This window comes from Gadus macrocephalus, chromosome 6 (genome assembly GCF_031168955.1).
Source record: "Gadus macrocephalus chromosome 6, ASM3116895v1".
Classification (NCBI taxonomy): domain Eukaryota; kingdom Metazoa; phylum Chordata; class Actinopteri; order Gadiformes; family Gadidae; genus Gadus; species Gadus macrocephalus.
In genome coordinates, this window is record NC_082387.1 from 22,813,781 (window position 1) to 22,836,800 (window position 23,020).

Consider the following 23,020-nt stretch of genomic DNA (forward strand, 5'->3'; position numbering starts at 1 on the left):
AGCGACCGTCCTGCATTTTGAAGGCAGCCAGGAGGGACTACTTTTTTGTATTCTTTAAAAAAACAGCTATTTTGACTTTCTTGTTTTTTTTTAAATGTAGTTTGTCTATGACTTTCGTTTTGCCATTATAGTAACCGTTGTATAAAAGCAACGGGGGGTCGCCGGCCCTCCGCTACGCGCCGGGCCGAACAACGCCCCTTAACAGTGGTATAATGAGCACATACCACAGCCGGTCGTGATCTATTGCTTAAATATAAGACTATTAACAGTGCTACACATAGTGGAACATCTGACAGAGCAGGAAGCCAGTGTGCATACAAGGGACAGAGTACTATGTGTCATTAAGACAGACAGCTGGGTTGTCGGTATAGCTATGGAGGTTGGAAGGTATCGAATGTGTGTTTGTGTGCTCCAGTGTCCAGGCCGCAGTTTCCTGATTTGACAACAGACTAAAGGAGATTTGTTGGAATGCTGTCCTGCCTCCATATCTGACTATCTGTCTATAATACTCTTCTGTGTCTGCGTATTTTCTCTGTGCACATTACCCATCAGACTAAAAACAGGAACTTTGAAAACCTCGACCAACAGTCCTTTGACTTCAGGAGAGGACCTAAGGTATACTTGCATGGTCAATGCACGCCGCCCAACCAATCTGAGAGCTCTCCACGTAGTCAGCACAAAATCAGCCGGTCCAAACCCAAACCAACTCCAGAGATACTTATATCCTGGTGGCACGTTCCTTCCACAACTTTCACTTTTTATTTGATGGTTTTTATACTTTAGAGAATGGATTTCCCACTAGCTGAGATAAGCCCCGCCCCCTCCCTGGGTGTTTGCATGTTGGGGGCGGAGCTTCGTCCCTGTCTGCAGACTTCAGACCGTAGCAGCAAATGGATCCTCACACTCCTCTTTTCCGCAACATGACTCCTTTTATTTACCTCCTTCTTGAACAGAATCCTTCGTTCCCTACCATACTACCCTACTCCTACCCAATTTAATTTCAGTTGATTTAAGTTGCGGCCGCATCAGCGCTTTTCCTCTGCCATGCACGTCCCTGATTGGTTGGTTGGTTGGTTGGTTGGTTGGAACCATGACAACGCCCTCAGTTTGCATGCGACACCATGCACACCTGGCCCTTCTTTTTCTCAGCTTCCGGCTAGATGTTTCCTTGAGTTGAGCAGACTTTGGAAAGCAGCGTTTTTTCCAACCTCCTTCTGCCCTTGGGTGCAGTCCGCATGGATACGGGGCACAGGGTGGGACGGGGGGGGGGGAGGAGCTCTCACAGGAAGCAGCTAACGGTCCTTCTCTCCTGCTACGCTGTGTCCTCCTGTGGTGTTGTGTCCCTCCCTGTCTTGTCATGTGACCTGCCTGCCCTGGGACCTGGTCCACGGACCCCCCCAGGCGGAGAAGGTTCTGCTGTTCAGCCAGGACACCAACCTCACTGCCCTGCTGATGGAGGCCAAGGACCTGGAGGCGCGTGTCATCATCCTGTCGGCCAGGTCGGCGCTCCCGCTCTACACTCTCACCCGCAAAAACACACACACACACACACACACACACACACACACACACACACACACACACACACACACACACACACCAAAAACGTATACAGAAATGTAAACACACACACACACACATGCACACACTCACAAACACACACACACACGTTAGCCCTCCTGTATAGACAAGTAATGATAGGTGCCAGAAATAGACACACACGCACGCACACACACACACACACACACACACACACACACACACACACACACACACACACACACACACACACACACACACACACACACACACACACACACACACACAGAGCACCGATGGGCACCGATGGGCACATGCTGACGGAGTGGATATCCCTCTTAAACGTCAGGATTGGTAAATTATCTAATACAACAGTATTGTCTCATGCAAGCGATGTAAGTAACAACTGAGAAATTGGGGGAAGTTAGAACACTAGCCGCCGGATCCCTGGTCCTATTAGTTCAGTTTATGTTGAAGAATGCATTTTCATCAAAACACAGGTTATAATCTAACAATAAGTAATATAATATAGGAGATATAGTAAGGGAGACTCTATAATAACTGACTGTTTGTGTCACACATCCAAACTCTCACACACACACACACACACACACACACACACACACACACACACACACACACACACACACACACACACACACACACACACACACACACACACACACACACACACACACACACACAAATGTGCTCTCAGTCCAAAAGGAGCTTAAAAGCTTCCATTTCTTTATGAGTGTGAGAAAGATGAAAAACAGCTTTCCCAAAGTCATTTATACAACATCTTTCCTTCAATCTCAGAATTCTTTATTCCTCCCACTAATCTTGTAATTTTCACAGATAGGCATGACTCACTGTGTGTGTTTGTGTGTGTGTGTCCTCCTCCAGTGAGGACGAAGCTGCGGCGGTGTATAAATCAGCCCGGCAGCTCAACATGACGGGGTCCGGCTACGTCTGGCTGGTGGGGGAGAGAGAGATGAGCGGCAAAGCCCTGAACGAGGCCCCCGATGGTACGACCCTCCCTTGCCAACGTCAGCTACACCTTCTCCTGCCTCCTCCACAACGGTTTTAGGAGCTGAGTCGCTCTCTCCCTGTCTCGCTATCTCTCTCTCTATCTCTCTCTCTCTCTCTCTCTCTCTCTCTCTCTCTCTCTCTCTCTCTCTCTCTCTCTCTCTCTCTCTCTCTCTCTCTCTCTCTCTCTCTCTCTCTCTCTCTCTCTTCTCTCTCCCCCCTCTGTCTCTCTCTCTCTGTTTCTCTTCGTCTGATGAAGGAGCTCCTCCTCCTCATCCCGGCTTTGTGTGCTCCGATTGGCTGGGTTGAACGTTTAAACATCCCGACCCCAGAGTCGTGTTTAAAGGTTCCTAACCCACCAGGAGGTTTTGTTCTCGCTTATTCTAAGTGTGGCTTTAAATGTGTCTAACATCTTCTGTTTGTTCCATCCTTTAGTGTGTGTCCACCGCCGCTCTGCCGCACTCACACTGGGGGGGGGTGTTTGGTTGTAGTCTATTTCTGACACGTGTCCACTTAAGTCTATACAGGTGTGCGTGCGTGTGTGTGTGTGTGTGTGTGTTTGTGTGAGTGTGTGTGTGTGTTTTTACATGTCTGTATGTGTGTCTGTTCGTGTATGTGGGTACGTGTGTGTGTTTGTTTGTGTGTGTGTTTGCGTGTGCGTGTCTGTATTTGTGCGTATGTGTGTTTGTGTGTTGGTTTGCGTGTGTGTGTCTGTATTTGTGCCTATGTGTATTTGCGTGTGTTTGCCTGTGTGAACGTGTGTGTACCTGTGTTATAGTCTCTAAACATGGGTACAGTTAACAAACTGACCGTACCACAGTGCAGATTATCTTAACCAACTGGTAAGGTTCCGCCGTCGTTTCCTGTTTCCTGTCTGTGACTCTGCCCCCATCCAGTAAAAGTCCATCCAGTAAAAGTCCTGCTTCTCCACGCAGCATGGCTTCCATCCTGATCGCCATGTCAAACTCCAAGTTGGACATGGGGGGGGGGTGGGGGGGGGCATAGAGCATAGCTAGCATTTCAGTTTATGAGTAAATGTTGCACCACCATGCCTGACCTGGTAAGCTAGCGTGGTGTAGTTTAAGACCTGATCTAGAATTATACTCAAGGATTAGTTTAGTGTCAATGAGGTGAATGCAGCCAGGTTTCTAACACACCCATGATAAACAGCATGTTGCCCTTCCACCCAACACACACACACACACTCTGGATGTGTACTGTATTACAATCACTCTGAAAAACCTACACCTGCTTGTCTGCTGTGGTGAACTGTACAAGTCTTTTAAGTGAATAGTTTCAGATGAACAACGGTCTGACGCCCCCTTTCTTGTAAAAGTAGTATCATAGTAGTTAAATGATTGACTGTGTTCTATACCTTTTCTGATCCGTAAGACTTCAGTCTCTTTACTTACTAGTGCCAATAAATCCTACCAAATCTGATTTCAATCAAAGAGCCAATCTGATCAAGTTTCTATCAGAGAATCAATCAGAATATATTTTTTATCAGAGAACAAATCAGATCAGGTTTCTTTCAGAAAGCCAATTCCACTGGACAGATTAGATTCATCTGCAGATACAGACATTTCCCATGTATTTGCATGAGTCTGGATTATATATATGAGACTAAACATGTATTTTGGATGTGTCATAAGATATAGAGAGGTTTTACATTGACAGGAGCTTTGGTTCGTTGAAGCTATAAAATGTCTATGTTTCATATTGATGACTTCTCTGAAATTACTATCTAAAAAGACTTGTTTGAGCAGAACTGGTACATGGTGGACTTGTGTTCAAATCTCCTTGCCAGACACCTGTCAAAACCAAATGCAAATGGGAAGATATCTTACTAACAATGGTAAAAGCTGAACACTGACATAGGGCAGCTAGTGGTGGCCATGGAGATCATCCTAGCTCACGGAATCAGTTAGCCAGTAGTGCTAAATGTTTTGGGTTTTTTTTAGCACACAAAGACCTTCTTGCTCTATTGCTCCTTGCTCATTAGCCTGGGAGCAAGCGAGATGAGTGTTGACAGGTGTTGTGTGACTGTTCAAGAGAGAGAGCTCCAGGATGTCCCAGTCCTTGTTCACCTGGGGAGACGAACAGTTGTATTTTTTCAGAGTTCTGTTCCCTGCATGTCAACCAGAGAACAGAGACACTCAACAGCCTGGGCTGTGTGTGTGTGTGTGTGTGTGTGTGTGTGTGTGTGTGTGTGTGTGTGTGTGTGTGTGTGTGTGTGTGTGTGTGTGTGTGTGTGTGTGTGTGTGTGTGTGTGTGTGTGTGTGTGTGTGTGTGTGTGTGTGTGTGTGTGTGCGCGAACGTGTTAGTGGGTATATGGGTGTGTTTGTGTGTGGGGGTTTGAGTGTGTTTGTTTGCGTGTGTGCACACGTGTGCGTGGGTGCATGTCGGTGCATCTACATGCATGTGTGTGCGCTTGTTGCATGCGAGTATGTATTCTCTATTTTCCTCATATGTTTCCCTCTGGTATGTGTGTGTGTGTGTGTGTGTGTGTGTGTGTGTGTGTGTGTGTGTGTGTGTGTGTGTGTGTGTGTGTGTGTGTGTGTGTGTGTGTGTGTGTGTGTGTGTGTGTGTGTGTGTGTGTGTGTGTGTGTGTGTGTGTGTACACCAGGTCTTCTGGGTCTCCAGCTCATTAACGGTAAGAATGAGTCTGCCCACATCATGGACGCCGTGTCAGTAGTGGCCCAGTCGCTGCAGGAGCTCTTTGAGAAGGAGAACATCACAGAGCCGCCGCGGGGTTGTGTTGGTAACACCAACATCTGGAGAACCGGCCCACTCTTTAAACGGTTGGTCTTTGACTCCAGGACTCAATTCAATCATTTAAACTCTCTTCTATTGAATTGAAGGTTACATGTTACATTATTGTGTCATGTTTCAGTGTCATGTAATTAATGCGTATAAGCTTTGTAACAAGCACATATTTCATACCTAATAAGATTAGGGATCAGTATGTAACTAGAAAGTGTGGTTAGGGTAATGGTTAAGATTAGGAATAGACTACCACACTATAGTGGGGTTCGGTTCTTGTAGAACGATATTATGCTGAATGTTTTCACATTGCTTGTTACATGTGTAATTACGGTGCAACAACGACACTAGTGTTAAGTGTTCTAAAATTGCCAATATCAATGTAATCCATCGCAGGGGACGGGATTGCACATTTCCAATGCATGTTACAATAAATTCTAACATATTTTACAAAGAGCCGTTGATTGGTTAATTTATTAAATTAATAAACTCTTATTACACTGCATTTTAAAAAAAGTCTCCCAATAAATAACCATGTCTGGAAAAAAAACACAACTAGAAATTGAATATATATAACAAAAGGAATTCCTTCAACATCCTCTGTACTAGTAATGTCCGGTTCTGCAAACACCTGTCTACACCTGCATACACACCTGTCCAGACCTGCACACACACCTGTCCTCGCCTGAACCCACCAGCCCACACCTCTGGCTTCTCCACAGGGCTGCTAAATAAAATACTTGATGATAAAAAGTGTCAACGGACCTTTGGGAAGGTCATTTAAGGTTGTGGTTGTTGTGCTTTCTGGTTGGTCCCTAGGGTGCTTATGTCAGCAAAGTACCCCGACGGTCTGACAGGAAGGATCGAGTTCAACGATGATGGAGACAGGCGTTTTGCTACCTACAGCATCATCAACCAGCAGAAACCTGGGCGCCTGGTTCAAGTTGGAGTGTTCAACGGCTCACAGGTACACCATCTCCATCCCCATCCAACCGCCAACCTCCCATTAGGTCCATTTGGTCGAGCGGTGTGCACCAAATCTTTCCCCTAACTTCTCCACTGTGCATGTGGTTGGGTCTGTGTGTGTGTGTGTGTGTGTGTGCGTGTGTGTGTGTGTGTGTGTGTGTGTGTGTGTGTGTGTGTGTGTGTGTGTGTGTGTGTGTGTGTGTGTGTGTGAGTGTGAGTGGGTGTTTTTGTGTGCATAAACAGGTTATAATGAACGCTCAGAGGAAGATCATCTGGCCAGGAGGAGAGACAGAGAAGCCCAGAGGATACCAGATGTCAACTAGACTCAAGGTACAAAACCCCGACCCAACAGAGGGGCTGTGGTCAATGCCTAACCATTCAATATGGCAAATGGCTAGGGACCATTCATGTAACAATAGATCATAGCTATAGCTACCGCTTACCCTAATCTGTCAACGTAACATCTATAACTTGAAACCTGCGTAATGAAGAAAAACAGACAAATATAGACTTAAAACAAGCAACAACATCTCAAAGCTTATCATGTGAACATCTTCATACAGACTACAGTTTTCGCGCGTGTGTTGCGCGCACTCAACCTCTAGTTGTAATTATACCCATAGCAATAATGTTGAAACCCCAGTCGATAATGTAACAAATTTCTGAGCGCATAATATAATAACATTTCACCTATAAAGGTACGGCCACACCAAACGCGTTACCTGCGTACCACGCGTATAAAATCGGCAATTTTTCCATAGGGAAGCATTGGTTTACGCGCGTATGAGGTGCGTACACGCGTATCATGCGTACCAAGCAACATTTTACTCGCTGTAGGGGCGTATGAGGCGCGTACATATACGCGCGTATATATACGCGCGCACATATACGCGCGTACATATACGCGCGTACATGTACGCGAGGAGTTCAAAAAATTTAACTTTTTACGCTCATACGCGCCGCAATAGCCAATCAGCGTTGAGCTTGACCCGACGTCACTGGCAGAGAGTAATAATAATAATAATAATACATTTCATTTAGAGGCGCCTTTCAAGACACCCAAGGTCACCTTACAGAGCATATAGTCATCACACATTTTTTAAAAAACAAGACATTGTGGAAAAAAAATAAAATAAAATAAATAAATAAACATAAGCAATAAGAAATAAATAAAACAAAAACAAGACAAAACAAAACAAAAAAACAAAACAATCAAAACAGTGATCAGTTAGACGTTGTGTGCGAGTTTGAACAGGTGAGTTTTGAGTTGTGACTTGAAGGTTGTAATGGTGTCTGACTGTTTTATGTGTGGGGGGAGGGAGTTCCAGAGCCTGGTTGCTGAACAGCTGAATGACCGGGCACCCATTGTAGTGAGTCGTGATGTGGGGATACATAGTAGTCCAGCAGAGGTTGAGCGGAGGGAGCGGGAGGGAGTGTATTCTTGGAGGAGGTCGCAGAGATAACTGGGGGCTAGGTTGTGGAGAGCTTTGTAGGTGAGGAGTAGGGTTTTGTATTGGATACGGTAGTGTACTGGGAGCCAGTGAAGTTGAATGAGATGGGTAGTGAGCTTGGACAGAAGCATACGGCCGACATCTTTCTTTATTCTGTGTGGAAATAGTAACATAGTTACGCCATTAAATGCTTTTATGGAAACATTTTTAGCGAGAAATGTGCATTTTACTTTCATATTGTTCGCTCGGTGAATGTGAAGGATGTTTGGTTTGATAGTTATGACGAAGAGGGAACGCTCCGTTCACTTGCATGGACAGAGTCTCTGGTTACTAATGCCCCATTTCCACTGCAGGGTGCGGAACGGATCGGATCGCAAAGGTGCGGTAGTAGGGAGGGGGCAGTATAGCCCAGCTCAGTTCCGAGGTCGCGTTTCCACTGCCGACAGTACCCTTGGTGGTAGGCCGGATGTCAATCGCCGCGGCAGCTACGTAAACATCGTAAACAACGTCTTCCTCCGCAAGAATGCAGACGAACGTCTCCACCTCCTTGTTCGCCCAAGCAAGCTTTTTACGCGACATGTTAATTGTAAAGAATAATACCTTGAGGCTACTGTTTGTTTGTTTTTATCCCCGCGTCACCCGGAAGTGACGATTCTGTCGACCAATCAACGGAGGGGGGGTGTAGCTAGAATTCCAGGGTACCCTTTCAGGCGTCTGGTCTCGTTTTGGGTACCGCAACGGAGGAGTCCCTAGAATGGGGTCGGAACGGGTACGGCAAAGTCCGGGTCACGCCCACTTTTGGCGGTGGAAACGCGATCCGACCCGCACCTTTGCGATCCGATCCGTTCCGCACCCTGCAGTGGAAATGCGCCATTAAGCAACCTCAACGTCTTGGCGGACTATATATCTGCTGATCAACACTACGAATGCTGGAAACACACCAGACACACCATGTGAAGTTATTTAACCCGATTATTGTTATTTATATCCGAGATTATTTAATCTAACCCGATCTAAACTCTATCACCCAAACACGGCGGCGTTTGGGTTTCCTACCTCGGACTCCAGAGCAGCCATGTCCATGGCAGCCACGGCCGGCAACTTTCTTTATTCTGAGTGGAAATAGTAACATAGTTACGCCATTAAATGCGTTTATGGAAACATTTCTAGCGAGAAATGTGCATTTTACTCTCATAATGTTCGCTCGGTGAATGTGAAGGATGTTTGGTTTGATAGTTATGACGAAGAGTGAACGCTCCGTTCACTTGCATGGACAGAGTCTCTGATTGCTAATGCCGCGTTTCCACTGCAGGGTGCGGAACGGATCGGATCGCAAAGGGGCGGTAGGGAGGGGGCAGTATAGCCCAGCTCAGTTCCGAGGTCGCGTTTCCACTGCCGACAGTACCCTTGGTGGTAGGCCGGATGTCAATCGCCGCGGCAGCTACGTAAACATCGTAAACAACGTCTTCCTCCGCAAGAATGCAGACGAACGTCTTCACCTCCTTGTTCGCCCAAGCAAGCTTTTTACGCGACATGTTAATTGTAAAGAATAATACCTCGAGGCTACTGTTTGTTTGTTTTTATCCCCGCGTCACCCGGAAGTGACGATTCTGTCGACCAATCAACGGAGGGGGGGTGTAGCTAGAATTCCAGGGTACCCTTTCAGGCGTCTGGTCTCGTTTTGGGTACCGCAACGGAGGAGTCCCTAGAATGGGGTCGGAACGGGTACGGCAAAGTCCGGGTCACGCCCACTTTTGGCGGTGGAAACGCGATCCGACCCGCACCTTTGCGATCCGATCCGTTCCGCACCCTGCAGTGGAAATGCGCCATTGAGCAACCTCAACGTCTTGGCGGACTATTTCTCTGCTGATCAACACTACGAATGCTGGAAACACACCAGACACACCATGTGAAGTTATTTAACCCGATTATTGTTATTTATATCAGAGATTATTTAATCTAACCCGATCCAAGCTCTATCATCGATCCAAACACGGCGGCGTTTGGGTTTCCTTCCTCGGACTCCTAAATCCAGCGCAGCCACAGGCTGGGGGGGGGGGGGGGAGTTTTGGGCGGTCTCATCTACGCGCGTATGCGTACGCGCGTATCTGACCATTTTTGACACAAAATGGTCAAGCAACATTTTCGCTGCGTTACGCACGTACATGGTACGCGAGGTACGCGCTTGGTGTGTTCGCACCTTAATGCTACAACATATAACATTCGTTCACCACAAATGACTCAAATGACTTAAAAACAGTGCCAACATTTAAATATCTTTAACCATTCAGCGAACAAAAGGCAACAGGCGGATTATCATTTAGGGGGCCACTCAATGACATGCAGAAGCGTCATCAACACGCCCACTGAAGTGGTGTGAGAAATAACGACTTTCTACTCCTCATTCACATATAAGGTAGTTAACATTTCCTACTGAGAAAATACTACCTCTGTGGTAGTATTATTCAGGAGATTTTCAAGGTACAGATCTCAGGATATGTTGTTCACGCATATGGCCCATCAGGAGAATATCAGGACTTACACGTGCGTCTGAAAGCAGCTAGTGTGTGAGCATTTGATTTCATTATAAAATTAGTCAATTTATGGTAACAGGGGTAAATTGTTCAATGGAAAGTGTAGTATACTATGCATGCTAATCAATTATTAAATCGCTTTTACTGTTATTCAGGGCTGAAAAGTGCATTGCCTTTTTAAAGTGCAAGGCAACTACTATTGGTTAGTTGAAAATAATAATCATCATTGAGATTAAACATCTCTTCCAGTGTACACAGCATACACACAAAACATGAGAAAAATAAAACAACTAAAACAGTCCACAGGGGGGAAGGGGGATATCAATATCGCAAGACATTTCGGGAGGCTCAAGGTGGAGGGTAATATTACGTTTCAGCAACAAATTGTAACGACATTTCGGGAGGCTCAAGGAGAAAAATGATATTACATTTGAGCAACTAAGTGTCGTCTTGTGATGGACTCTATAGACATAATTCAACATACTGTGTTATTAACATGTTTTTGTTGTGTTATAGGGACACTGTCTCTTTAAGATCATGTGACTTGTGTGTTGATGTTTGAATTTAATGTTTTTTATATGACAAAATGAACGACCTGCCGTTGCTTGTCGAAGTGAGAAATTGTCTCTTTCCTCCTTTTAATCGCAATTTCTACAGTCTATAGACAGAACGTCCTACCTGAGAGAGATTGTCGATGGCGGGGTCGTTATGTTTAAAAACATTACGTCTGACCTTGGCGAGTGTCGCTGCGGTGCGCGTGCGTGTGTGTTCTTACCCATGCGTGTGTGTTGTTACCCATGCGTGTGTCGATGGCGGAGCCGTTATGTTAAAAAACATAACGTCTTACCTCGGCGAGTGTGTCGTTGCCTTTGTCTTGATGTGCGGTGTGTGCGCGTGAGTGTGTATGTGTGTGTCTGTGTGTGTGCGTGTGTGTGCGCTTCCGTGTATGTGTCGCTGCCAGTTATAGTGCTCTGACTAGTGGTAGGGGGTGCCCACAAATGATAAAAAAAAATGGAGCAAGATGTGTTCTGACACAGTCTGACGTTGAGGCTGGTTGTGATGGTGTGTGTGTGTGTGTTTGTGTGTGTGTGTGTGTGTGTGTGTGTGTGTGTGTGTGTGTGTGTGTGTGTGTTTGTGTGTGTTTGTGTGTGTGTGTGTGTGTGTGTGTGTGTGTGTGTGTGTGTGTGTGTGTGTGTGTGTGTGTGTGTGTGTGTGTCTATGTGTGTGTGTAGATTGTGACTATACACCAGGAGCCATTTGTTTACGTCAAACCCACCAAGAATGATGGGACGTGCCGAGAAGAGTACACATTAAATGGAGTCCTCATCAAAAAGGTCATATGTACCGGACCCAATGGAACCATTCCAGGTACACACTCTCACACACCCACACACACTAACACGCATTCACAAACACACACACACACACTCACGCATGCACAAACGCACACACACACACACACACACACGCATGCAAAGAAACACACACACACACACACACACACACACACACACACACACACGCTCTCTTGCACAAACATTTCCCACTTGGAAAAGTTATTTGAGAAATTGGACCATTGACATCATTGTTCTAATTTTGAGAACCCAAACCAGAACCAATTACATTTTCGATGTTAGATGTTGACGTAATAGGTTGTGATTTTAAAGAACACACGTAAGTAGTTCTCTCATATTTTAGAAATAAGCCAAGCTTGACTCTACGCATTTAAGATAAGTACACACACTATAATTGATTGTTAACTGTCTGCTTCCAACCCCACAGGACAGCCCATAGTGCCTCAGTGCTGCTATGGTTTCTGCATCGACCTGCTGATTAAACTTGCCATGAACATGAACTTCACCTACGAGGTTCACCTGGTGGCGGATGGCAAGTTTGGCACGCAGGAGCGAGTAAGGGACCCCCGCCATGAGTGTGTGGACCAGTTGATGTGTAGACCAATGGATGTGTATACGAGTGGATGTGTTGACCAGTGGATGTGTAGACCATTGGATGTGTAGACGAGTGGATGTGTAGACCAGTAGATGTGTGGACTAGTGGATGTGTAGAGTATTGGATGTGTAGACTATTGGATGTGTAGACCGGTCAATAATGCCCCCTTGGTTTATTCTTGCTCTGCTTGGTCTGGTCTGGATGATTTGGCTCACGATGAGTGTTTGTCTTTTCTCTATAATCCTTTTTCCATCAAAAAGATAATGCGCTTTAAAATGATGCGCATCAAAAGTTAATGCGACATATGTGATGGAAAAAGGGTTATATCGCTCTAACGCCGATTTTGTCGCACTAAGTTCATTCGCTCTGCAGAGGTGGTTTTGGGAAAGTTCTAGCGACATAAAAGTAATGGAAAACGGCTGAAGCGATATAGAATGTCGCGCATGCGCATTGTTGATGGAAAATCATCTAGCGGGTCAGAAAAATGCGCTTCAACACGGGGCATTGTGACACAATTTTAATTCGCTATAATCATTCTGTCGATGGAAAACCGTTTAGGCGCTTCTTATGTCGCTACAAATTAATTCGCTTTAAGAGTTAATTCGCTTGAAAATCTGATGGAAAAAGGATGATGTTAATGGCCCCTTTGCACAGAGGCCTCGTCAGTGGGAAGACACTGCCTTCCGCCACCAACTACCTAGCCATCAGTGCCGCTGCTAGCTATTTTGGGGCCCTAAGCATAACTCCTTTATGGAGTTATGCTTGCCCCCCCCCCCCCCCCCCCCCCCATAAAAAAAAGAATTGGTTTCTGCCAGTTTAACATTTTATTAAAACGCAAAAGTTAAATCTACTTTGTAAACACAGTTCACAGAACAGCCAAAACATACATACAGTACACACAAGTATTGGAATGTCCAAAATCTTTTTAATTAAATAGTTATCCATAAATACAAACTTAAAACCAGAAGTATACAAGTAAGAATTATTATTATTATTATTTTTTTTTTTTTTTTGGGGGGGCCCTCAGGACTTGAGGCCCTACGCGCAGCGCGTAGTGCGCATTATGGGAGCGGCGGCACTGCTAGCCATTAACCTTTCCACTCATGTTGATCTGTGTGTTCCTCTAGGTAAATAACAGTAATAAGAAGGAGTGGAATGGCATGATGGGAGAGTTGTTGAGCGGTCTTGCCGACATGATCGTAGCGCCTCTCACCATCAACAACGAGCGTGCTCAGTACATTGAGTTCTCCAAGCCCTTCAAGTACCAGGGCCTCACCATCCTGGTGAAGAAGGTACACTTTGTTATCCATATTATCTGGCGGTTCTAAACTGGTAAACAGTACTCCCAGTATTCTCTCCCTCTCTCCCACGCCATGTCTCTCTCTCTTTGTGTCTCTCTTTCTCTTTCTTGTTGTCCCTGGCTGTCTCTCATTCCCTTTCTTATATTTGTTTATTTCCAGTATTTTAACTATTTTGTGGGCGGTTTTGTGCGCGCCATGTGCAATTGTGTGTGTGTAGGAAATCCCGCGTAGTACGCTGGATTCCTTTATGCAGCCGTTTCAAAGCACGCTGTGGTTATTGGTTGGCCTGTCGGTCCATGTGGTGGCAGTGATGCTCTACCTACTAGACCGATTCAGGTATGTCCTAACCCACCTCAAGAGTCACCTTCAAACCCTAACCCACCTCAAGAGTCACCTTCACATCCTAACCCACCTCAAGAGTCACCTTCACATCCTAACCCAACCTCCAGTCATCTTCACATCCTAACCCACCTCAAGAGTCACCTTCACATCCTAACCCAACCCCCAGTCATCTTCACATCCTAACCCACCTCAAGAGTCACCTTCACATCCTAACCCACCTCAAGAGTCACCTTCACATCCTAACCCAACCCCCAGTCACCTTCACATCCTAACCCACCTCAAGAGTCCCCTTTACATCCTAAACACACCTCCAGTCACCTCCACCTCCTAACCACACCTCCACCTAACCCCATCTACAGTCACCCACACATCCTAACAACATCTCCAGCCACCTTCACCTCCTAACAACATCTTGATCACCGTATCTCCTCTTAAATCTCCTAACTTGATCAATGTGTGTGTGTGTGTGTGTGTGTGTGTGTGTGTGTGTGTGTGTGTGTGTGTGTGTGTGTGTGTGTGTGTGTGTGTGTGTGTGTGTGTGTGTGTGTGTGTGTGTGTGTGTGTGTGCAGCCCTTTTGGAAGGTTTAAAGTGAATAGTGAAGAAGAGGAGGAAGATGCCCTGACCCTGTCCTCGGCCATGTGGTTCTCTTGGGGAGTCCTGTTGAATTCTGGGATAGGAGAAGGTGGGTCTGTTTTATTAAGTAGCTCAGGAGGTAGAGCGGGTTGGCGGGTAACCGCAAGTGAGAGTGTCGAGGTGTCCCTGAGCAAGGCACCCTACCCTAACTGCTCCCGACGAGCTGGCTGTCGCCCTTGCATTGCTGACTCTGCCGTCGTGTGTGAACCATATCGCTATATTGATACAGTACAATGGGATACTTTACATACTATATGATACTATACCATATGATACGATAGGATACAATACAATATAGGATACAATGCGCCATGATACGGTACCAAATGATACGAAACAACATGATAAAAGACTATACTATGTGCTACTATACAATATGATACCTAACACTACACTGTGATACGTTACTCTTTAATGCGATATTAAACGATACGAAACAATATGATACGATGCTATAATAGATTGCTATACAATACTATACAATAGTAACCAGTTCTATATGGTACTATACTATCCTTTACTATTCAATACAATACAAGGCTATATGTTACAATGCACTGCAACAGAATGTGTACGTCATTAGTTGTTTCCTTTGGAGAGACGTTCTATCTCCAAATTTTAACTTTCACTTTTCTTTTTTTTTTCTTACGTAGCACTTTGAGATTGTTTGCTCAATATAAAGTGCATTACAAATAAAATTCATTATTATTATTATTATTACGTGTGTGTGTGTCTGCAGGAGCTCCCCGGAGTTTCTCAGCGAGGATTCTGGGTATGGTGTGGGCAGGCTTCGCCATGATAATCGTGGCTTCCTATACTGCCAACCTGGCAGCCTTCCTGGTGCTGGACCGGCCTGAGGAGCGCATCACCGGCATCAATGACCCCAGGGTACCCACTCCGCTACCCAGCTACCCTAAGGCCCGGGTCACACGTATTCTGACCCATACGTTTGAAAACATAGCATTCTCTCTGTTTTTAGGACTCGGTTACATGAAAAACAGCGTAACAGCATTTGCGTTCAGTGATTGTTCAAAACCGCTGCCGAAATAGCAAGTGATATTTTGGAAAAGGAGTTTCACCGTGAACTCAATTTGCGTGTGGCAATTATTGTTTTATGTTTGTAAACAAATCTTATTCTATGTTGTTCTACTTGATTTGAATCTTTTCTTTCTACTCAACTCTATTGTATTTTAACATGCCGCTGTGCTTTGATCTATGATGCTGTGCAATGACCTTACTCACCAGAGGTCGTGGTGTTTAAACTCTGCTTAACGACTAAGTCATGGTGGATAATGACCTCACGTATTGTGCTTTGGATCCGGCAGCTGCGTAACCCATCAGATAAGTTCATCTACGCCACAGTGAAGCAGAGTTCGGTGGACATTTACTTCCGGAGGCAGGTGGAGCTGAGTACCATGTACCGGCACATGGAGAAACACAACTACGAGAGTGCTGCAGAAGCCATCCAGGCTGTCCGTGACACGTATGGCCTCCTACACAAATGCACAGAATCACTGGGCACACCGAGAGCACACATTTTAAAGAATATATCAGAAAACAACAAACACACAGTGTCATTACTTTCATTTGTACGTTGATGACAATAGACAAGTATTCATTCGTTTGTACCTTGACCGTCAATACTTATCCTTGACTGGATAAGTATCGACTTACCCAGTCAAGGTATTAAACATGAACACAGTTAACAATTCAGAAATGGTTGCAGGAGCTCTATAGTGGCCTACCTGTGTCCAATGTTGTATGGCAGCATTAGCATGGGTACTGATGACAAGACAGAGAGCAGAAGATTGATTTCCTGTCTGTCGGGGTCTCCTGCAGTAAGCTCCATGCCTTCATCTGGGACAGCGCAGTGTTGGAGTTTGAAGCGTCTCAGAAGTGTGACCTGGTGACCACCGGGGAGCTTTTCTTTCGTTCCGGATTTGGGATCGGGATGAGGAAAGACAGTCCCTGGAAGCAGAACGTGTCCTTGGCCATTCTCAGGTACGCCATGACAAACGGCCAACGCGGTCTTTAGGGCAAACCCCAGCCTCTGCACAGCCTCCCTGCAGCTGTCCCTGAGCAAGAAGATCAACACATGTTGTTAATGAATCTACAAAATCCAAATCACTTAAAGTCGTTCTCTGATTATATAGTTAATAGTACACCTAGGGGATCCTTTGTCAATAAACACAACACAGGTAAATCTGGTTCCCATGACGACCGACTGGAGGAACGAGAGGATCTTCAGTAACATGACAAACTGCTGAATTTGGCTTGTTTTCCATCTTTTCCTCAGCTCTCATGAGAATGGCTTCATGGAGGACCTGGACAAGACGTGGGTTCGATACCAGGAGTGTGACTCCCGGAGCAACGCCCCCGCCACCCTCACCTTCGAGAACATGGCCGGTAGGCTGCAGACTCACACGCTAGTGACCAGACACCGTGACATCAGAAGGATGTTAAGCTAATATACAGACATGAACAAGGAGGATTTATGATCAAATACAAATCTCATCCACCTTAGGGGTGTTCATGCTGGTCGCCGGGGGGATCGTGGCTGGGATATTCCTCATCTTTATCGAGATCGCCTACAAACGACACAAAGACGCCCGCAGGAAACAGATGCAGCTCGCCTTCGCTGCTGTCAACGTCTGGCGGAAGAACCTACAGGTACGTAGCCAAACTGTTAAGATCTAAACTAAGCCTGCTCTATTCTACTGTACACCTACTGCACCGTAGAGCTACTCTACTGCAGTGGCGGCTGGTGGTTTTTAAAGTGGGGGAGGAAGGACTGCGTGCTGGGTAGCAATTGGCCTGCTTGCACTGCTAGTGGCGTATGATGGCATAGGTATGTGAGACTCAGGTTGTATTAGGATGTTTTGGTGAACTACAAAATAGCAGGGTGGGATAATGTGAATTGATACAAATCCACCAGTGGCAGCATTGTACTTTGAAAGCTGGTGGGCAGCATGTCTTGGACTAAAAGGGCAGAAGGAAAGGATGCAAAGCCAATTAGTCAAATCAGGCCTACTCTTGATTTGTAAAACAAAATAAAAAAATATGGGACTTTGAATAACTTGAATAACTCAAATGTGGATGTTAATGGATGTTTCAGAATGTTGGCAATGGTGTTAAGCCAATTAAGATTGAGGGACTTTTATAGATCAATTCATTTATAGATCAATTCATTTATAGATCAATTCAATGCTCCACGCGGGCACCCCAGCCGCAGGCTCCGCAGCCCGGCTGCGGGCTACGGAAACGCCAAAATAAGCGAACAGAGCCGCACAGTGCTGCGACAACGAAAAGTAGCGCACCACTCGGTGGAAACGAGGCATACGAGGGGATAACCCATCCCTCCCATCCCTCCGGGCTGCTCCACAGCCAGGGTTCATAACGCAGCCAGGGCTCCAGCCTATTGGTGAATAGATGTAGGGGGGATCCAGATCCCTGAGCTAGTCCCCCTCTCTCCCATTGAACCCCATGTTATTCACCGGCCGCCAACACATTCAGGGAAATGAATGGGAGTCAATGGAGGCTGAGGGAGGAACGTCCTCCCCGAAGTAATTGTCAATAGGCGATAGGGGGTGCTTATGTCCCTTTACCCAGGGAAACAAACATTATATATTCAAAGGCATTAAAGTATTCATATTTAAGTGCATTAATTCATTACAGCAGTCTGGGCAATCTAAATTTTTTATTCTCAACAATGTTAAGTAGGATCTTCCTCCCTCTCCTCACTGGAGAAGCCTCCACTGCTCTACTGTAAACCTATTCTACTGTACACCTGTTCTACTGTAAACCTATTCTACTATACACCTACTCCACAGTATAGCTACTCTACTGTTCACATATTCTTCTGTAAACCAATTATACTGTAAACCTATTATACTGTACACCTATTCTACTAAACACCTGTTCTACTATACACTAGGGATGTGAATAACTCAACTTACTTTTCATGGTCGAATAATCGGTGGGTGGTATGAACGAATTATCGATTATTCGATGTGTGCCGACATTCACAAATATTATAATTTCAAATTATAAATATGTACACTTCATGTGGAAAGTATAGACCGTCGCGAATCCCATTGAAACGAATGGCGCGATGATTCGGTCTTCAAAACGAGAGCTGGTAAATTGTGAAAATTCATTCAACTGTAATCAGACAACGCAGTTATATGCTATAGACCGTAGAGTATCTGTTGTATAGGCTGGGACGAATTTCGAATTTAAAATATGTACAATGCATAACGTAAGCTCTCTGGCTCATAGCTGAGCGTACTAGAATACCTCCCGTTGCGAAGTTGTAGCTAAGGTCTGTCCTATTTACTGGAAGAGTGAATAACGTTTCTGTTTTATAAGAACCTTACGGCAAGGTAATGATTGTTCAAGGTTTTAGTCAAACCCTCAGGCGTTACCAGGGAAACAAAGTTATGGCTTGTGAAAAACTGTCCAAATGTTAAAAATTGAATTTGACCCTCGGGAACAAATAATCAAATAATCCAATATTCTGACCCATCCCTACTGTACACCTAATCCATCGTAAAGCTACTCTACTGTACTGCTATTCTACTGTAAACCTACTCTACTTTACAACCTAAACTGTTGCATGCCACGCTATACCACTGGGGCCGAAGGATGGTTGTTCAATGTCTTCAAAACGAAAGAGTATTATGCATTTGTTTGGCTGTTATTTCAACGCAGGTTCTATAACTAGGATTGACGTACTTACTATGTGAGTGAGCACCTGACCCCCCTGGTGTTTGTGACCCGAAGGAAAACACAAAAGCAGCTGTGTCTAATCGAACAGAGATTAAAACTGGAAAACCCAGGTATTGTACAAATAGTTGCGGTAAAACCGGAGCTGAACAAAATACCTTGATGACACACAAACCGTGTGACACAAACAGACCCCAGACTGGTCCATATGAGAGAGTGCAGCGACAAGACCGTAAAACACCTTTCGCATAGATCAAGGGCCAAAACCAAACACAGACTCCCCCCTAAACCTGAAACACCAACACACAACTGCAGGCCAGGTCAGTCACATATGAAGCTCATGTGCTAACAAATGCACACACACACACACACACACACACACACACAAACAACCACACCCCCCCACCCGTCTAGCTTGGCGGTGCTTGTAAGGACCCCTTAAGGGAGCAGGGGCCATGACAGCAGGGGGTCTCCCAGGCTGGTCGCTTGGCAGCAGAGAGACACACTGGGTAACAGCAGACGCTGACCTTTTAGTCATGAAAGGAGAAACAAGCTGTACCACACCTGAATAAAGTCACCGCCCCGGGGCACCGCCGTCAAACCACCGTTACTATTAAAGGAACATGGGAGTGACTAATAATAGACACACGACAGGACCGTTATTAAAGGTCTCATGGCATGCTACTTTATGGATGCTTTAATATAGATATTAGTGCGCCCCTAACACAGTATTTGAATACGCTCCCGAAATTCAGCCGTGGTGCAGAATTACAGCCAGTACGAGCCAGTCGCACATTGAGCTTTCCCCAAACATGGCGTTTCGGTGTTTGTAGCTTTGATGCAAATGAGAAGGAGAGAGGCGGGTCAAGGAGGAGGGTGGGGTTGTGGCCCCGAGCAGCTTGCGGCCACGGTACCAATGCGTTGTTTACAGTGGATGTATCGCAATGGCGAGGCGCGCACAGCCTTTGACTGTGTTCGCCTCCAGACGATATTATGGATCTCAGGCGACTGCGTCGGGTTCTCCGACGTCTCTGGTTTTTCCACTTCCACATCAATCTGAAGTACACTGAATTGCATTCTGTTACCCCTGCCCGCTGCCGGGCGGTGGGGCTTCGTGGTGGTGGTGCCTCGCGGCAGCGGGCGGCAGGCAGCGGGACTCAACGATTGCTGAGATAACCCCAACTTCAGTCTCGTTATGGAAATACCAGATACGTCAAAGAACCAACGTGTTTAATGCGCCATAACACCAACAGCAGAACGGTTATCCAACTAACAAAGAAGTGTACAACACTTGCGTTACAGTCCTAGAGCTTTATATCTAAATAATATCATACAATACATATCATATAATACGTTTTATCACGGCCAAAAGCTGTGTGCGCCTCCAGACAATATTATGAATCACAAACAACTGCGTCGGGTTCTCCGACGTCTCCGGTTCTTCCACTTCCACAGCAGCTGGCAGTCTACTTCCAAATCAATCTGAAGTAGACTGCCCGCTGCCCGCTGCCCGCTGTGGTGCTTCGCGGCGGTTGTGCCTTGCGGCAGCAGGCATCAGGCAGCGGGCAGCGGGGCTCAACGATGGCTGAGATAACCCCCACTACTGTACAGTGTTGTTGTGGAAATACCAGAAACGTCGGAGAACGTGTTATGCGCCATAACACCAACAGCAGATCGGTTATCCAAATAACAAAGTAGTGTAACACATTTGCCTTACAGTGTGTGTAATCTCACACACACACACACACACACACATGTGGCGCCCGCAAGGTCGTAGCTCATTGTCTCATTGGCATTGGTAGCTTGGCCCCTTATGACGACATATGGGGCCACATTCCAAATCAGCGCCCCTGAGCTTCCATTTTTTCAAAGGCGAGTAGGAAACCTAGTGCTCGTTTTACACCGAATGCAAGTTTTAGCCACTGGGGGACGACAAGCAGGCTAGGGGAACTCATATTAATGTTAGAATACCTCATAAAGTGAGAGTCTCATGCCATGGGACCTTTAATCTTGTACAGTCAGGGTTCAGAATGAACCCCTCTCATCAGCAAATGGTTTGTAGATTTACCATTTCTCAGGTTGAAAACATTCAGCGTTAAATGAAAAGAATTTCCTACCAATTCACAGAATTAAAACAAATATTTTGGTATATATATTTAACCAAAGCTGTCCCAGTGAAATATGTGTTTTCATCCAGTAAAAGGTTTCTCTTCACATTCAAACCTGTGGATGTCATCAATAAATGACGAGGGTGACCATGTCAGGTGTATATGTACATCTACATGAATTGACATGTTAATGCGTGTTCCTTGCTAAATCGCAGGGAAATGCTCTTAGCCGCGGTGCGCCGTATAGGAGGACAGCCCCCTCAGACAGATGCACGGAGAATCGCCGAACACGCTTCATTATCTAGAAAGCTCATTCCTCTGTCGTATGAAATATTGATTGTTGTCGCTGGGTTCTAAAAGGCAGGGCTGTGTGTGTGCTGCTCATTGTAGCGTGTTTTGTTTGTTATGTGATACAATCTCCTGAGAGCTTTACTGCTAAGAGGTAGCTTCTGAAGGCATGTCTCTCGCCGTCCCACTCCTCTAGACCAGCCGCCTGAAAGCCTTTTCAGCGGCAGAGCCATAAAATATAAAATGACTTGAAATTATTCCTTATTCCGATAAGGATTCAAATTAGATGCAGACATTTTGGCTGACATGTTATATTCTACCCTGATTATTAATGATGGTAAGATGGTAAATAGATGTTGAATTGGACCTGGAAATGACATATCAAATGTAATAGTTTTAATAATATCAATGTTTGCCTTGTTGGTCAATCATATGCAGAGACTGAAAGATGTGTCTAGAGTGGTATGTTGTTGACCCTGGTCTTGTCCCTTCACAAGCTCTCAATCCACACCATTTGAGACAGACGCTGGTAGCGTGAAGCTGTCCCTGCATCTCTTCCACAGACATCGCTTCCGCAGGCATTTTCCAAAGCCAGTCCTTACGACCGAAAAAGCTTGCGGTGGAACGAGATAACAAACGCCGTCACTGTTTACCTGTGTAAGGACATGGTTCCCCTTCGCAATGTTGATAGAAGGGGCTTTAAAGAGATGGTCAAAACACTCAATCCCAGGTACGCGTTACCTGCCCGCACACACTTCAGCCAAATTGAAATGCCAAAACCATACGGCTAGGTCCGCGAGCAAGTGGAGAAAGAAATCCATACTATTAAACATCAATGTTTTTCAGCAATTAAAGTAACTTGAGAAATGATTTTGCATATTTTTTTCATTCCGTTTTGCTGCCAGTATTTTACCCTTCAGAAGCATTTATATTGAAATTAGAAGATAAAATGAACATATGGTGCTATGCCTCAAATCATACTGTGATATACATTTTAGTCCATACCGTACAGCCCTATGTTGACACCTTAGGCCTAAAAAAAAAAATTGTTTGGTTCCGGTTTCCGACCGACCCTGTCAATTTATGTGCGACCTAAATTATTTTATGAGCTTTATAAAAAAATAAAAAAAAAACTTTTTTTTTTTTTGATGCAAACTATAATTACGTTTTGGTACAGCACCTCTTCATTCTGTACAAGGACGAGCGAATTTTCTCGTTTTTAAATGAAAACAACCTACCTATCATTCGCTGCCGCTGGAAAAAATAAAATAAAAAAATAAAATAAATTCCCTACCTACCCATGACCTCAACTGACAACCAACAGGAACCAAACTTTTTTTTTTTTTAGGCCTTATGAGGTGCGAAAGTTGGCTGGACCCAGAACACTGAT

General features: G+C 45.3%; 1 protein-coding gene across 2 annotated transcripts in view; it reads left to right on the forward strand.

The window, feature by feature from the left end:
* The window catches only part of grin1b (glutamate receptor, ionotropic, N-methyl D-aspartate 1b), a 39,069-nt gene that overhangs the window by 8,030 nt on the left and 8,019 nt on the right, over positions 1-23,020 (forward strand). The window contains exons 4-19 of one of the 2 annotated variants that reach the window (XM_060053077.1): positions 553-615; positions 1,402-1,499; positions 2,446-2,567; positions 5,195-5,369; positions 6,151-6,298; positions 6,541-6,627; positions 11,515-11,650; positions 12,065-12,192; positions 13,360-13,524; positions 13,751-13,869; positions 14,446-14,558; positions 15,249-15,397; positions 15,835-15,992; positions 16,349-16,510; positions 16,806-16,915; positions 17,034-17,179. In XM_060053077.1, coding sequence (XP_059909060.1) covers positions 553-615; positions 1,402-1,499; positions 2,446-2,567; positions 5,195-5,369; positions 6,151-6,298; positions 6,541-6,627; positions 11,515-11,650; positions 12,065-12,192; positions 13,360-13,524; positions 13,751-13,869; positions 14,446-14,558; positions 15,249-15,397; positions 15,835-15,992; positions 16,349-16,510; positions 16,806-16,915; positions 17,034-17,179 — 2,079 coding nt within the window. The remainder of the gene's footprint in view (positions 1-552; positions 616-1,401; positions 1,500-2,445; positions 2,568-5,194; positions 5,370-6,150; positions 6,299-6,540; positions 6,628-11,514; positions 11,651-12,064; positions 12,193-13,359; positions 13,525-13,750; positions 13,870-14,445; positions 14,559-15,248; positions 15,398-15,834; positions 15,993-16,348; positions 16,511-16,805; positions 16,916-17,033; positions 17,180-23,020) is intronic. The other variant, XM_060053078.1, reaches the window with a different exon arrangement.